This window comes from Trachurus trachurus (genome assembly GCF_905171665.1).
Source record: "Trachurus trachurus genome assembly, chromosome: 18".
NCBI lineage: Eukaryota > Metazoa > Chordata > Actinopteri > Carangiformes > Carangidae > Trachurus > Trachurus trachurus.
In genome coordinates this window covers 8,634,191-8,649,834 of record NC_139909.1, presented here as the reverse complement: position 1 = coordinate 8,649,834, position 15,644 = coordinate 8,634,191, and the positions used below count along the sequence as shown (strand labels likewise).

General features: G+C 40.6%; 2 protein-coding genes across 5 annotated transcripts in view; one reads left to right on the top strand and one right to left on the bottom strand.

Moving 5' to 3' along the window:
• The window catches only part of LOC311002105 (type II inositol 3,4-bisphosphate 4-phosphatase-like), a 47,200-nt gene extending 38,805 nt beyond the window's left edge, over window positions 1–8,395 (bottom strand). For 2 of the 4 annotated variants that reach the window (XM_083993345.1, XM_083993342.1), the window contains exons 1-7: window positions 8,301–8,395; window positions 7,769–7,981; window positions 5,043–5,101; window positions 2,798–2,879; window positions 2,224–2,466; window positions 1,333–1,380; window positions 1,135–1,241 (exon numbers count right to left, since the gene is read on the bottom strand). In XM_083993345.1, coding sequence (XP_083849471.1) covers window positions 1,135–1,241; window positions 1,333–1,380; window positions 2,224–2,466; window positions 2,798–2,879; window positions 5,043–5,101; window positions 7,769–7,901 — 672 coding nt within the window. In that variant the 5' untranslated portion in view covers window positions 7,902–7,981; window positions 8,301–8,395. Of the gene's footprint in view, window positions 1–1,134; window positions 1,242–1,332; window positions 1,381–2,223; window positions 2,467–2,797; window positions 2,880–5,042; window positions 5,102–7,768; window positions 7,982–8,159; window positions 8,280–8,300 lie in introns of those variants that run through there. The other 2 variants (XM_083993343.1, XM_083993344.1) reach the window with 2 other exon arrangements.
• Window positions 8,396–9,143: 748 nt separating this feature from the next.
• Window positions 9,144–13,179, top strand: LOC311002129 (uncharacterized protein). Its single transcript, XM_083993374.1, has 7 exons — window positions 9,144–9,168; window positions 9,446–9,490; window positions 9,783–9,904; window positions 9,994–10,144; window positions 11,499–11,747; window positions 12,809–12,934; window positions 13,013–13,179. The coding sequence occupies exons 2-7, from the start codon at window positions 9,454–9,456 to the stop codon at window positions 13,072–13,074; spliced, it is 747 nt and encodes a 248-aa protein (XP_083849500.1). The 5' UTR covers window positions 9,144–9,168; window positions 9,446–9,453; the 3' UTR covers window positions 13,075–13,179.
• Window positions 13,180–15,644: the final 2,465 nt, after the last annotated feature.

Genomic DNA, 15,644 nt, shown 5'->3' with positions numbered 1-15,644 from the left:
CTTCAGTGGAAGAAAAGAGGTGAGTAAAAAAACAAAAATGTTAACACTGATGCTGAGTATAAGAGCATCATAGTGATGTGTAAATAATGTGTTACCTTTTATATATTTTAAAATGTGGCATTTTATTGTTGTGGTTCTTAGGGACTACCAATACCGAATATTAGCCTCAATATTAACTCAGGTACTTCCTCTTTTTTTTTTACAATGTTTTATTAATGTACACTTCCCTTTTCAAATAAACAAATAAAAAAAACTCAACAACATTTCCACTAAGCTAGCAAGTTAACAGCTGCTAATGCTAACGTGCTGTAGCAGTAGCAAAGAAGGACTGCTGTTTAACATCACATAAAGAAGCTGTTTTCTTGATTAAAGACAGTTTAAGCTTGCTATTACTTTATTACTATACAGTTTGCATGAACACAGTGTCAACAGAGACACAAATAAACGATTCAAAAGGCCACAGAGCTTCACACATCCAACTTTACCACCATCAGTCTCTTATTGACTTACATTGTGTGTGGGCTTGTTTTTTTCTACACTGTGGTCATCCTGGTTGTTTCCACTGTAAATCCTCCACGTTTCTCTGTTTCTTCTTTTTCTTTCTCTCTTTTTTTTTTTAAGATTTTTTTTGTTTCGTGAAAGTCGTTCTTGTTGCAACGTTGTGACAAACAGTTCGGCCTCCCGAGGCTGATTTGAAATGTAAATCAAATTTGGCTCGACTCACCACTGTGACTGTGCAAACAAATTTCATGTCCCCACAGCTTGAGTTAACGGGAAGTGGTCACACACACACACACACACACACATAAACACACACACACACACTTTCCTACAGCTGTGAGGACCCTCGTCGACAAAACGCATCCTCTACTCTTTAAACCAAACCTGAAATATCAAGTGAAAAACTGTTTTAAAACCGGATTTACACCTGAATCTGAGTCTGAGATGAACTTTAAAAACTGAGTCTTGGTTCTCAGAGGAAGCAGCGACGGTGTGGAACTGAAAATGTCCAAACAACAACAACAACAACAGCTACACACAAGTCACAAGTCACAACAATGATAAGAGAAATAAATTAGTGACATGGCCGTATGTAAAAGTGTGTATGTGTGTGTGTGTTGGTGTGTGTAGTACCTTCTCTATCTCGGAGCAGCAGTGCTTCCTGATTGTGTGAGTGTGTGTGTCGATCACACACACTTGAAGATGGACCCCGGTTGCCGCAGAAACCACACCTCGACACTCTGTGAGAGAGAGAGTCAAGTGTGCATTGTGTGTGTGTTTGCATTGTGTGTGTTTGCATTGTGTGAGTGTGTGTATGTGTGTGTTACTTACCGACAGCCAGGTGCAGTGGAGAGACTTTAACAGCAGGTTCGACTCCACCTTGTGGCCACAGAGCAACGTTACATCAACACACACTGGAGATATTTAAAGGGATAGTTCAACATTTTGGCAAATTGGCCCATTGCCATAATAATCCCTATAGTCATAGCAGTAGGTTTGTTTCCTTTAATTGTCGGTGCAAGCTATTTTTAGAATGGCGGAGCAGAGCCGTGAGCTGCTCAGAGCTACGCTACGGAGGCTCATTATGGGATTTCTTGGTTTCCCTCATCAAACTCATCAAATACACAATCCAACAACTCCACAACGCTCTGGTGGACAAGTTGTGACCTGCACATTCACCACGCTATGAGATAATAACACAACGTTACCAGTAGGGCTGACCCAAAAAATTCGAAGCTTCGAAGCTTCGTTCGTTGCCATGGTAATCGATCATGAAAGTCCGTGATCGATTTTTTTCCCCCTCCTTTTTCCCTTTTTGACACCGGTTCTCATCGGCTATTGTTACATTAAGATGGGTAGGCTACTTGGCATCCTGGAAACCTGCCTGATTTTGGAGATATGTAGTGTTTGTTTGCCATTACTTTCATTATTTGCCATTACTTTCATTATAAACCTATTACTACTACTACATGAGTTTGATGAGGGAAACCAAGAAATCCCATGAGCCTCCGTAGCGTAGCTCTGAGCAGCTCGCGGCTCTGCTCCGCCGTTCTAAAAATAGCTTGCACCGACAATTAAAGGTAACGAACCTACTGCTATGACTACAGGGATTATGGCAATGGGCCAATTTGCCTAAATGTTGAACTATCCCTTACAGTAATATGAGAGTATGTGTGATAAAACACTGATGGATAAAGTGATAATTAGAACACACACACTCACCTGAGCCGCCAGCATTTTCCAGCCGGCCCGTCTCTCCCCTGGTGCAGAGTGCAGCAGCAGCAGCAGTGTGTGTGTGTGTGTGTGCGTGTCGGGAGGCTGTGTGTGTGTTAATGAGTGTGTTGAGGTGTGTGATGCGTCGCCTCAGAGTCTCCGTGTTGGCGTCTCTGAGGGCGACGAGCCAGGACACACACTCCGCTGAGCTGCTGGACTGCAGGAGCACAGGAGGGTCGCCGCTCTCGAAGCCTGAACACACACACACACGTTTTAATTTTAATGAGTTTATTATGTTTTTAAACTGTTTATTTATTTATTTTTAATCAATCTTAAACATGTGCACTTGTTTGATGTAGTATTTTTAATAAAACTATTAACAGTTCTATGGAAATGTTGTCGCAGTTTTTTGCTGATAATGTAATAATAATGTAATTTATTCTTTCACTGGTGATGTGTGTACATAAATACACATTACATCTGACCTTTTGACCCCAACCGACTTTTATGTCTCACATGTTTTATCACATTTACCTAAACTAAAAAAGTTGTGTGTGTGTGTCACTGTGTGTGTGTGACATACGAACAACCAGTCGTCTGTTGTCGTCAGGAGGTTTGAGGACTTCACATCTCTCCAGCAGCAAAACCTCGTCCAGCTCTCCGCCCTGCAAAGTATTAACACACTTTTATCAGGTTTATTTATAGAAAATACCAATAATCAAGAATAATAATCTTATATTGTATAAACCAATAATATTTATACTTAGACTGATTTACTGTCATTTCTCAAGCACAAGTACAGAGAAATGAAATAGTGTTTCTCTTAAACAAAGTGCAGTTCAGAGAGAAAAGTTAATTAAAAAAACCTTCAGTAATTAAATATACAGCCATACATCCATAATAATATGCTAAAAATATCATAACATCATAAAAAAGATCATCATAAATTAATTTAAAAATCAAAATCAAAGTGTATACAGCTATTTTCACACAATCAATGCAACACAAAGTGCCACCAAACAGCTGTTTAGGAGTCGACAGCCATGCTAGCAGCTCTCTAGTCCAGATCATAGACTGTAAAAAGAAGGTCCAGATGCTGACGTCACCATGGCAACACACACGCACAACAACAACAACAACGCTAACATGCTAACGATGCGCAGGTGTCATGTTTGTATTACGCCATCCTTTGTGTGTTAACTTAGCATGCTAACTGTTAGCACACAGTGCACAGCTGGGGCCGATGGGAATGTTTTGCAGACGTTAATGGACAAATAGAGTTTAATATATACCGGTAGACAGATATTAGAGAGTTTTGTTAAATATATAAAGACACAGTGTACATACGGTAGACACACACACACCAGGGGTCGCGTTAACCGGATATTTTCCGTCATTGACCGTTTTTTTAAAACGGTGACGGAAAAATTTTGAGGCCATCCGTCATTTTGACAGATTGCAATTCACACCATGGCTGTCTGGCCATGTGCATTTGTTTACAATGAAGGAATAATCAATAAATGGAACGGTGGATAACGTTATAAAACATATACAATGTCACAAAGTCACTACAGTGAGAATTAGATAAAAAAAAAAAAAAAAAAACTAACAGCTGGCTGGTGCGCTCAGTAGAAAACGCTGTAGTACATACCCCAGGCCTGTGTGGAGCGTGTGTGGCGCTGTTAGTGCTGCCACACATAAACACTAACAACAGAGAAGAAGACAGAAAGCTTCCCCGCAGTATTCAAACTCCAAACATTACAAGTGGATTAAATGTTGACTGGGAGTCGTGTCAGTGCAAATATGACGGTCGATAATGATTTAACGGGCGAGATTCATCTGCAGTGTCCGAGGGACCGACAGTAGTCAGCTGTTAAGTCACGTAGCTGTAGCTACACAGCGGTGTGTCTCGGTACAGGTAGAGCGGTGGGGGTAGGACATCACCGTTTCACACACTCGCCGCGCACAACTCTTCCAAAGGTAACGTTAAGCCTTCTTTTAATGTATTTAGCCCGCCGTGGCATTGTTTATAACACTTAAAGCTGAGTGGGGTTTGGTCCTGTCTGAATTTGTGCTGCATCTGGCTGTGTGGTCTATAGCTTCAGTTGTTTCAGTGATGCGCAATGGCTGCGTGCGTGCGTGCGTAAAAGAGAAATGAGAGGCACACACAGAGAGAGAGAGAGAGAGAGAGAGAGAGAGAGAGAGAGAGAGAGAGAGAGAGAGAGAGAGAGAGAGAGAGAGAGAGAGCTAACGCCAGTGCACTATGTGATGCCTATGTGAAAACATGCTCCTTTGGATGTTTTGGTATAACACATGGGTTAGCATGTTGATTGTTGACAGAAAACTGATGTCATCATCAGGTATTTAAGTTGTATTTAGATGTTGAGTGGCAGAAAGTGACCCCCGCATTCACTGATGACCCACAGTTAGATGTGCTCTGACGCAGACTCTGCTCCGGAGCATTCTCTGTTCAATTTGTTTGGACTTGATATGAATTAAAATTGAATGCAATTGAATATGGCATTGTTATCTTTTTTTTTTTTTTTAAATAAAGTGACCGGTAAAAATAGATTATGACGGAATTTTTATGACCCCGTCAGTCAAAATGACCAGCGACGAAAAAGTCTAGCGCAACCACTGACACACACACACACACACACATGTGGTCAGTGTGTGTCTCTTTGTCTGCTCCTACAGGGACAGGAAATGGTTTTAACATTGTGTCATAATCCACAGATGTTTGTCATACAGTAAAACAGCTGGATGGAATCAATGAGTTATAAAGGTCAATTATTATGAACTTGTTGATAATAAACGTTGAGTCTGACCTGTTTCTTCAGGATGAAGAGCATGTTTCCTCTGAGGCGACAGAACCGCTCACTGAGACCTGAGACACAGAGACAGAGAGAGTTCATCAGTCACTTTATTCAACTTTATTTACTGCTTGTTCATTTATTTTATTTATTTATTGCCAGCCTATAAAACAGTATTACTTAAAGGGATAGTTCAACATTTTGGCAAATTGGCCCATTGCCATAATCCCTATAGCAGTAGGTTCGTTACCTTTAATTGTTGTTACCTTTAACTCATCAAATACACAATCCAACAACTCCACAACGCTCTGGTGGACAAGTTGTGACCTGCACATTCACCACACTATGAGATAATAACACAACGTTACCAGACAGAGTTGTTTTAGAGGGAAATTCATGCAAAACCGCTGTTGCGCATTCCCGTTGGGAGCAGTTTTTCATCAACAGTCTCTGTATTTCCCTCTCCAAACTCTGTCTGGTAACGTTGTGTTATTATCTCATAGCGTGGTGAATGTGCAGGTCACAACTTGTCCACCAGAGCGTTTTGGAGTTGTTGGATTGTGTATTTGATGAGTTTGATGAGGGAAACCAAGAAATCCCATAATGAGCCTCCGTAGCGTAGCTCTGAGCAGCTCACGGCTCTGCTCCGCCGTTCTAAAAACAGCTTGCACCGACAATTAAAGGTAACGAACCTACTGCTATGACTATAGGGATTATGGCAATGGGCCGATTTGCCAAAATGTTGAACCATCCCTTTTAAACAATGACTCAAGCAAGCCAGTAAGGAAAGTATACGGTAAGTTTGAGCAGCTGTGGATGAAACGAACATCTGGAGGAAGAGGAGCTGCAGTCCTGAGTGTATCACACAGAGACACAGTTTCCAGGAACTAAAGTCAGACTGAGTCAGAGGACGGAAATAGACGAAGGAAACGGAGAGCGCTGAGGAGCCGCTGAGCAAGGCAGCAGAAAATATAACAGAATATTTCAGTGGAGTTTATTTTTTATAATGACTAAACCTGTCTTCCCTGATGCTGTGACTGTTAATTATGAGCTGTTTTTCCTTGTGTCTGCTCAACGTGCTTTAGTTTCTGACTTTGTTTTATGGATTCGGTATCATTATATTGTTTGTACAGAACGCTGGCCTGGAAGAAAATAAAATTCAACAAAAGCTTCATCCCATCTGCCATAGCTGAACTAAACAAGTCAATGAAAAGAACATAACCATGAGAGCCGGTGCATATTCTCATTTGCCCAGGTCATAGTATTTCAAAGGAGGTTAAATCGAAAGCAACTGGACTTAGTTAGACAAATAACTAAGTCCAGTTGCTTTCGATTTAACCTCCTTTGAAATATAACCATGAGGAATGTACATGTAAATGTGGGGTGCGGGGTCTCATATGTTATATGTTTTATGTCCCTATTGTATGTCCCTATGTATTTGTGGTGTATGAGATGGGGGAATGTATGTAAATGAATGTAATTTGCACTTCTCGAGGCTGTCTGTACCATAGACTGTATGTAAAAGAGGTCTGTACGCAATGGTGAAAACAATTTTCCTTGTAAAGGACAAATAAATTCATCTATCTATCTATCTATCTATCTATCTATCTATCTATCTGTATATCTGTCTGTCTATCTATCTATCTATCTATCTATCTGTATATCTGTCTATCTATCTATCTATCTGTATATCTGTCTATCTATCTATCTATCTATCTATCTGTATATCTATCTATCTATCTATCTGTATATCTGTCTATCTATCTATCTATCTGTCTATCTATCTATCTATCTATCTATCTATCTATCTATCTGTATATCTGTCTATCTATCTATCTATCTATCTATCTATCTATCTGTATATCTGTCTATCTATCTATCTATCTATCTATCTATCTGTATATCTGTCTATCTATCTATCTATCTATCTGTATATCTGTCTGTCTATCTATCTATCTATCTATCTATCTATCTATCTATCTATCTATCTATCTGTATATCTGTCTATCTATCTATCTATCTATCTATCTATCTATCTGTATATCTGTCTATCTATCTATCTATCTATCTATCTATCTGTATATCTGTCTATCTATCTATCTATCTATCTATCTATCTGTATATCTGTCTGTCTATCTATCTATCTATCTATCTATCTATCTATCTATCTATCTATCTATCTGTATATCTGTCTATCTATCTATCTATCTATCTATCTATCTATCTATCTGTATATCTGTCTATCTATCTATCTATCTATCTATCTATCTATCTATCTATCTATCTATCTGTCTGTCTGTCTGTCTGTCTGTCTGTCTGTCTGTCCGTCTATCTATCTATCTATCTATCTGTCTATCTATCTATCTATCTATCTATCTATCTATCTATCTATCTATCTATCTGTATCTGTCTATCTATCTATCTATCTATCTGTATATCTATCTATCTACTGTATCTATCTATCTATCTATCTATCTATCTATCTGTATCTGTCTATCTATCTATCTATCTATCTATCTATCTATCTATCTATCTATCTATCTATCTGTATATCTGTCTATCTATCTATCTGTCTATCTGTCTATCTATCTATCTATCTATCTATCTATCTATCTGTATATCTATCTATCTATCTATCTATCTATTTATCTATATTGTGTAACTTGTTGATAATTGTTGCTTCTCTGAATAAATAAAGGTTTTAAAATGAAACAGGATAACCCAGTGTGTGTGTGTGTGACCTCTGTCCTGTCGTCCGACTCGCAGCGTTCCTTCTCTCTGGAAGTTTCCAGATGTTGCTCCTCCTTCTTCTCTGGACAGAAACAGCAGCTGGCTGCGGTTCACCCTCAGCTTCTTCACCCTCCTCATCTTCATCCTCCTCTTCCTCCTCCTCCTCTCCACCACACATCAGCTGTCTGCCATCTTCTTCCTCATCAGGGTGTCATGTCCAGCTGCTGTAACAGTTTATAACATTTTTACATTTTAAATTAAAAGTCATATAGGCTATTCTTTCACATGTAAATACACGTGACATATTATAGTGCCTGATAATACAGAGGATTAAACAAGGAAACAAACTTCTGTTATAGTTTCGATATCGGTCAATAACCTGGTAAAACACCTGTCACTCACTCTCTGCTCCATAAACCGTTGAAACGAGCGGAAAAACTGCAATAAAATTAACGTTTAACTTGATAAAACTACTTTAAATGAAACAAAGAGGGTTTAATCTTAACGTTTCGACGTGTTATCTGCTTCGTCCGTGTCTCTTACCGACTTTAAAACCGAGTTTTTTTTCCTTCCTTCTGGGATTAAAACCAACTTTCCAACCGCCGCTGTTTGTTTTGACTGGAGTCCATGGGAAAAACCTTTGGACGCGCTCAAGTATCGCGAGAGTTCCGCAGTCCTCGCTGCGATGCTCCCGTTGGGCCACAAGATGTCGCGAGAATGACGGTGAAAACACAGAACTACAGGTGGACAATCGTAAAACAATCACTATTTTTAGCATTATAAAGGTGGGAAAATATAGTTTTAAACGACTTAACGAGTTTTTTATGTTTTAAAACTGTTTTTTTTATCTATTTATTTTTATTTTATCTCAAATGTGTGCACCTGTTTGATGTATTTATTATAGAACTATTAGGCCTACAGGTTTTATGGAAATGTTGTAGTATTTTCCCTCAGGATATGTTTTCAAGGAGTATTTTGCTGATAATTCATGTAATATGTAGTAACATATGTATTTTCTGATGATGTATGTACATAAATACACTTTACATACATTTCTCATAACCTTTTGACCCCCCACCAACTTTTATGTCTCATCTGTGACCTTTTACTTTCACTGATGGTTAAATGAAACAATGGAAGAAAATATTTTTAACTATCCAGTGTTTTGGCTAATCAATGTGTCATAATTCAATATAAGCTATTATTAATTATACCATCAACCCACCTTTATTGATTACTGTAACCACAATGGGGTTTGCAGGTTGTGCAACTGTGGTCTGTCTCCACCTCTCTCTCTCTCTCTCTCTCTCTCTCTCTCTCTCTCTCTCTCTCTGTCACACTCTCTCTGTCACACTCTCTCTCAGTCTGCAGCAGGTTAGGATGGAGGCGGCAGCTCTTTCTCTACTTCTCTGTAAGTAACACAACGATGCAAAATGTACATTGTGTTTTCTTTTATGCATTTGAATTGATTGTGATTGCATGAATCACTACAAAACACCAACGCTTAAAAAATGATGATAATAATAATTATAATCAAAATGGTACTTTTTTGTTGAAAGTTTGTGAACCACAATGTTTTTTGTTTTGTTTTTTAACAACCATTTTATATTATATTATTTTATTGCCATATTATTTGTGATATTTTGTTTTATAATGATAATCTTGATTGACATTTGATATTCGTTCAGATTTAGTGATGAACTCCTTGGAGTCTGGTGAAACGGGAGCTGAGAGTGAGTTCACACAGTATTATTATTATAATACTGGTATAGTTGTTTGTTTTTGTTTTAATGCTCTTTATTTTCCCTATGTAAATGGAAAGCTTATGTACAACAAAGGGTATAGGCACAATAAGCTATTGCTTCAGCCTACACATTTTGGTTGCATGGATTAGGCTACTGACCAATCTATGCATTTTGTCAGTCTCTTCTTTTTTTTAATCGACCAAATGAATAAATATTATTATAATATTGTGGTTTATATTCGCATTAGATCAGTTAATGTGTGTTATTTCTTCCTCCTCAGTCTCTCTGAACCCTAAAAGGTTACAGTTCTTTAAATATGGCACTTTCTATGTGAGCTGTGAGGAAGAAGAGGAGGAGGAGAGGACTCAGTGGAGAGTGACGAAGAGGGCGACAGATGGAGAGGTTTGTGTGGGACGATGATGATGATGATGATGATGATGTTTATGTGTAAAATACCGTTCACCTGCAACTTATTTGTGGTTTTCCTTCAGGTGACTTCGTGTCCGTCGCCCTGTCGTGTCTCTCCAGCCTACCCCAGCACAGACACTGGAGTCTACTGGTGTGAAACTGGACCAGGAAGCATCAACAGTAACACCACCACCAACAACATCAACATCAGCACCGTCAGCGTCACTATCACTGGTACTGATAAAGTTTTTTTGACCCTAATTTGATCCTATATAGTTCACTTTTACATTGCGGTTTACGGATTTTTTGTTTTTTAATCAAAACCAAAATGCAGTCTGGTTGAGTTTTTCTGGACACTGATGATTCATTGTGTGTCAGCCAATCAGAAGAGACGCTTAGATCCCTACTCTCTTCTGATTGGCTGACACCGACCTGATGCTCCAGAGAGAAGATGTGAAACTTCTCTGGAATGGTTTTAGTTCTACAAATGTGTTAAATAAAAGTGATAGTTCAACATTTGGGAGATTCTCCCTATAGTCGTAGCAGTAGGTTCATGACCTTCACAGTAATTATCAGTGCAAGTTGTTTTGAGATCAGCAGGGCAGAGACGTGAGCTGCTCAGTGACCACAATGAAGGTGAACGGTATTTCTAAGTTTCCCTCATCAAACTCATCAAATACACAATCCAACAACTCCACAATGCTCTGGTGGACAAGTTGTGACCTGCACATTCACCACGCTATGAGATAATCATGTAACATTATAACAGATGAAGCAAATACTCTGAACTACTTATGCTTTTGCTTCAAAAACAACTCCGTCTTGTAATGTTACATACATGGTATAGCGTGGTAAAGAGAGGAGAGGAGAGGAGAGGAGAGGAGAGGAGAGGAGAGGAGAGGAGAGGAGAGGAGAGAGAGGGAAGGAGACAGGAAAGGAGAGAGGAGATGAGATGAGAGTAGAGGGGAGGAGAGAGGAGATGGGAGAGGAGATGGGAAAGGAAGGAGGAGAGGACAGAGAAAAGGAGAAGAGAGAGAAAGGAGAGGAGACAGGAGAGGAGAGAGGAGAGGAAAGGGGAAAGGAGAGAGGAGGCGAGAGAGGAGATGGGAGAGGAAAGAGGAGAGGAGAGAGGAGACTAGAGAAGAGATGAGAGAGGAAAGAGGAGAGGAATGAGGAAAGGAGAAAGGAGACGTGAGCGGAGATGAGAGAGGAAAGAGGAGAGGAAGGGAGAGAGGAGACTAGAGAAGAGATGAGAGAGGAAAGGAAAGAGGGGAGAGAAAAGGAGACAGGAAAGGAGAGAGGAGAGGAAAGAGGATTGGAGAGAGGAAAGGAGAGGAGAGGAGAGGAGCGTTGTGGAGTTGTTGGATTGTGTATTTGATGAGTTTGATGAGGGACCTGCACCGTTCACCTCCATTGTGTTCACTGAGCAGCTCACGTCTCTGCCCCGCTGATCTCAAAACAACTTGCACCGATAAATAAAGGTCATGAACCTACTGCTATGACTATAGGGATTATGGTGAAAAATGTTGAACTATCCCTTTACATACTTAAAAAATAAACGGGGTCACATGACCACTGTCTCCACCAGACGGCGCTGTGCTCCTGGAGAGTCCGGTCCGTCCCGTTGCCGAGGGCGACGACGTGACGCTTCGCTGCCGGACCAAAGGTGAAACGTCCGTCTCGGCCGATTTCTACAAAGATGGCGTCTTCATCGGCAGCAGCTCCGCCACGGGGGACATGACCATCCGCAACATCTCCAGGTCTGACGAGGGACTCTACAGGTGCAACATCTCAGGAGGAGGGGAAGGGTCACCGGACAGCTGGGTGAAGGTCAAAGGTCAGGAGGAATCTGACGGATACAACTATTTAAAGGGACATTGTGTAACTTCTCCTGTTATCTCTATTCAGGAAAATCGATTATTTGGTTCAAAAGTATGTTTTTCATTAAAGGGATAGTTCACTCAAAATCGAAATTTCACTCATTATCTACTCACCCTCATGTCGACTAAGGGTTGGGAGAAGTTTCAGAGTCCTCCGTGCAAAAAGACACACCAAAAAACATCCAAATACCTCCATAGTGCTCGCCTGTAATGTCCCTCTAGTATTGAAGCCCTGACATGAGAAATTGTTCAATGCAAATCACGCAAGATTTGCACAGACACAGGCAAAGCAGTGAACTGAGACACTGGGAGCGTCCGCTACAAACAAGATTAAAATATAAACTTATTTAATTTTTTACGGAACAATTTATCATGTCTGGGCTTCAATACAAGAGGGACATTACAGGCGAGCACTATGGAGGTAATTGGATGTTTTTTGGTGTGTCTTTTTGCACGGAGGACTCTTCTCCCAGCCCTTAGTCAACATGAGGGTGAGTAGATAATGATGATAATGAAATTTCAATTTTGAGTGAACTATCCCTTTAATCAGTAATCCCCCCCCCCCCCCCCCATCAACAAACTGAAGTGTTCCGGTTAGCTCTGAATTTGCTGTTCCGTGGTAACGCAGTGAGGAGGAATGGAGCGTTACACTGATGCTGCATTCACCTGCAGTCGGGCAGACGGCCGTCGGTAACAAACCAGAAGTCCAGAGAAAGACGGTAAAACGTGGGTCAGGTCAACAATACGACATCGCCATGACAACATATTGTCACGTGTATTGTTTTGCCTCTTGATGACGGACCACTTGTTTACATAGAGGCTTGTTTATGCCGTTACGTGCAGTGGCTGTCATCCATCTGCCGTCTGCCCAATTTCGAGTGAATGCAGCATGAAAAATACGATTGAGTTGCTTGTGATCTACAACCGCAACGCTAGATGGGAGGAATTCCTACACAATGTACCTTTAAAGAAAAGAAAAGAACAAAACAAACTACCAACGACTCGCTCCTCTCTGCAGCGCCCCCTGGTGACCAGGAGGAGCCTCTGATGTCGACCGCCACCGTCCTGCGCCACCTGGTGGTGGCGATGCCGTACCTGCTGTCGACCGTCGTCCTGGGACTCATCTACAGAGACCGGAGGAGAGGTACGAGCTGCTGCTTCTTCTTCTTCTTTGTCTTTGTCTTCCAGTTTGGCATCATGTGTTGTTTTATTCGTGTTACAGAGCTGCAGGCCGACGAAACACAGCGACCGTCTGACGATGTCATCATGGAAATAGCCATATGACGACGACCAGTGACATCACTCGTCGTCGTCGTCAAGACCAGACGTTGATCACGTTGCCCCGGAGACACCGTAGCTCATAAAGGACCAAGACTCTTCTGGCCTTGATGGAGGAGGAGCAGTGTACGGGACGCAGTTTGGTCCACATCATCTTTTGACGTCCATGTTGACACGTGAAATTTGTTTAAAGGAGCATTATCGCAAATCCAAATCCTTAATTCGGCCACTAGATGGAGCCAGGCGGAGCTTATCAGATATAAACAAGTGGGCAGCTGTCAGAGAGAGAGAGCAGCCTCGTTTAGTCCTCCCCCCCCCCCCCTCCTTCCCCCCCCCCCCCCTCCTCCTCCCTCACCAGGCTGAATGAACGTGCAATCGCGGGAAAAAGAAAACTCGCTAGTGGAAGCGGCAGCTCTACGTCGCGCACAACCACAACAACGACAACAACAGCAACTGAAACGTCCTCCTCCTTAATAACGCTGAGAGGACAGCTGAAGAAAGACACAGGGACGTGGAGACAAAGTGTTCTACCAGCGATTCAGTGACTGTGAGCAGCCTAACACTGCTACATTACTTACTGTTGCATATTTGTCCGGTTCGGGGGTCCGATTTGCGAGTTCCGAGTGCATTTTAATGCAGCAAGCGCCGGGCCGGCTTGGATCATAACAAAGACAAATGCTGCATTTGCCCCACGGACACTATACTGTCGGCGATTTTTTTTGTAAATTTAGTTATGGCTCCCCCCGACCCATCTTTTGCATATTTCATCTTATTTTATGCTATTACTGCTGTATTTGCGATAATGCTCCTTTAAATGTCGAAAACTGTCATGTGACCGTCTCAGTTTTTGACGTATTTGGACAGGAAGCTTCAGACTGCTGGTTCATAAACGTACCGACCTCTCTGTGACCTCAAACTGTCTCATTGTACTGTATTTTTCTATTTTATTATTATTAAAGGGACATTGTGTAGGAATTCCTCCCATCTAGCGTTGCGGTTGTATATCGCAAGCAACTCAATCGTATTTTTCATGTTGCATTCACGTGAAATTGGGCAGACAGCAGACGGATGACAGCCGCTGCAGGTAAGGGCATAAACAAGCCTCTATGTAAACCAGTGGTCCGTCAGCACGAGGCAAAAACAATACACGTGACAGTATGTTGTCATGGCGATGTCGTATTGTTTACCTGACCCATGTTTTACCGGCTTTCTCTGGACTTCTGTGACTAAAATGACATCTTGTTTGTTACCGACGGCCGTCTGCCCAACTGCAGGTGAATGCAGCATCAGTGTAACGCTCCATTCCTCCTCGAAAACATACTTTTGAACGAAATAATCGATTTTCGTGAATAGATAACAGGAGAAGTTACACAATGTCCCTTTAACGAAGTAGCAGCCATGTAATACTATTGAATTTCAGTATTCAGTTTTTCGCTGACATGTAAAAATAAAGTGCTGAGCTGAAGTTGAATCATCATCTTCTGTTTGTTTCTTAGAAGTGACGCATCGTAGGTGTCCGAGTCGGAGCGCTCGCTGTTTCTGTGGCGGTGGGTTTCACAGGAAGTGTGTGTGTGTGTGTGTGTGTGTGGGAGGGGGTTCAGCTGTGGCAGTTTGTCTGTTTAAGTTTGTATCCGTGGTTATCAAACATACAATATTTATCAATTACACTGATTAAATGTGAATTTATACGTCATTATAATATAAACACATAGCAGAAAGACTGATGTTATTGATGGCACTTCCCAGGCTGTGGTCGTTTATTACAATATATCAACATTACAAAGCTATTGTGACACGTTAACAGTTTGACTTTGATGTTAAAGAGAGAAATTAAATAACATCTGGACCTGGATGGGAATAAAAATGTTTTAATTCTAAAATAGTAAAGCCTTATAGGTATAGCCTACAGTTTCAATGTGAAAGCAGCAGTAGGCAGCAGGAACAAAGGTAACACCTCAATAATTGTTTCCTCTTCTGGGTTTCACAGGAAACTGCACTTTGTTTAGAAGTTGCTGCCCCTCTTCGTCATTGTCTCTGTGGTCACACATCTTCTCTATACATATTTAACTTATGTTATGTGCTTTTGAGTAACATTTTTATTCAATTAAAATCCATGAAATAAACTTAACTTAACACTTAACTTAACATATATTTTTAAAAAGTCCATTGTGTCTACTGAATACTTTACATTTTAGAAACCTTCATCAAAATCTTAATGATTAAACATATAAAGTATGTGTGAATGATTTTTTGCAGCATATATAGCCTACATGTTGTCACAAACAGCCCAAAAAGAGTTTTACTTTTGGATGAGGTTTCTAAAAGAGATTGTCTGCTGCCCTCAAGTGGTCATTAAAATCCAGTGATTCAACTTCAAGTTACTGTAAGAAGAAAGGAAATTTACAATTACAAAATCAAATTTTAGTGATTGAAACCGTCTTAAATGCAGGTTCTAGTTTATTAATTATAGTTTCTTTCAATTATATGTATATGTTATACAATAGGAAAACTTTACACTTTTAAATGGTGTCAAAGGAGTTCAAATCTTTCTAATCATCGTGTTTACTTTATACCAT

Bases quoted from the DNA above. Each gene is read 5' to 3' on its own strand.
- LOC311002129 (XM_083993374.1), top strand. From the start codon at position 9,454: ATGAACTCCTTGGAGTCTGGTGAAACGGGAGCTGAGA. The intron at 9,491-9,782 runs GTGAGTTCACAC...CTTCCTCCTCAG, and splicing joins TGGTGAAACGGGAGCTGAGA to TCTCTCTGAACCCTAAAAGG. The intron at 9,905-9,993 runs GTTTGTGTGGGA...GTTTTCCTTCAG, and splicing joins AGAGGGCGACAGATGGAGAG to GTGACTTCGTGTCCGTCGCC.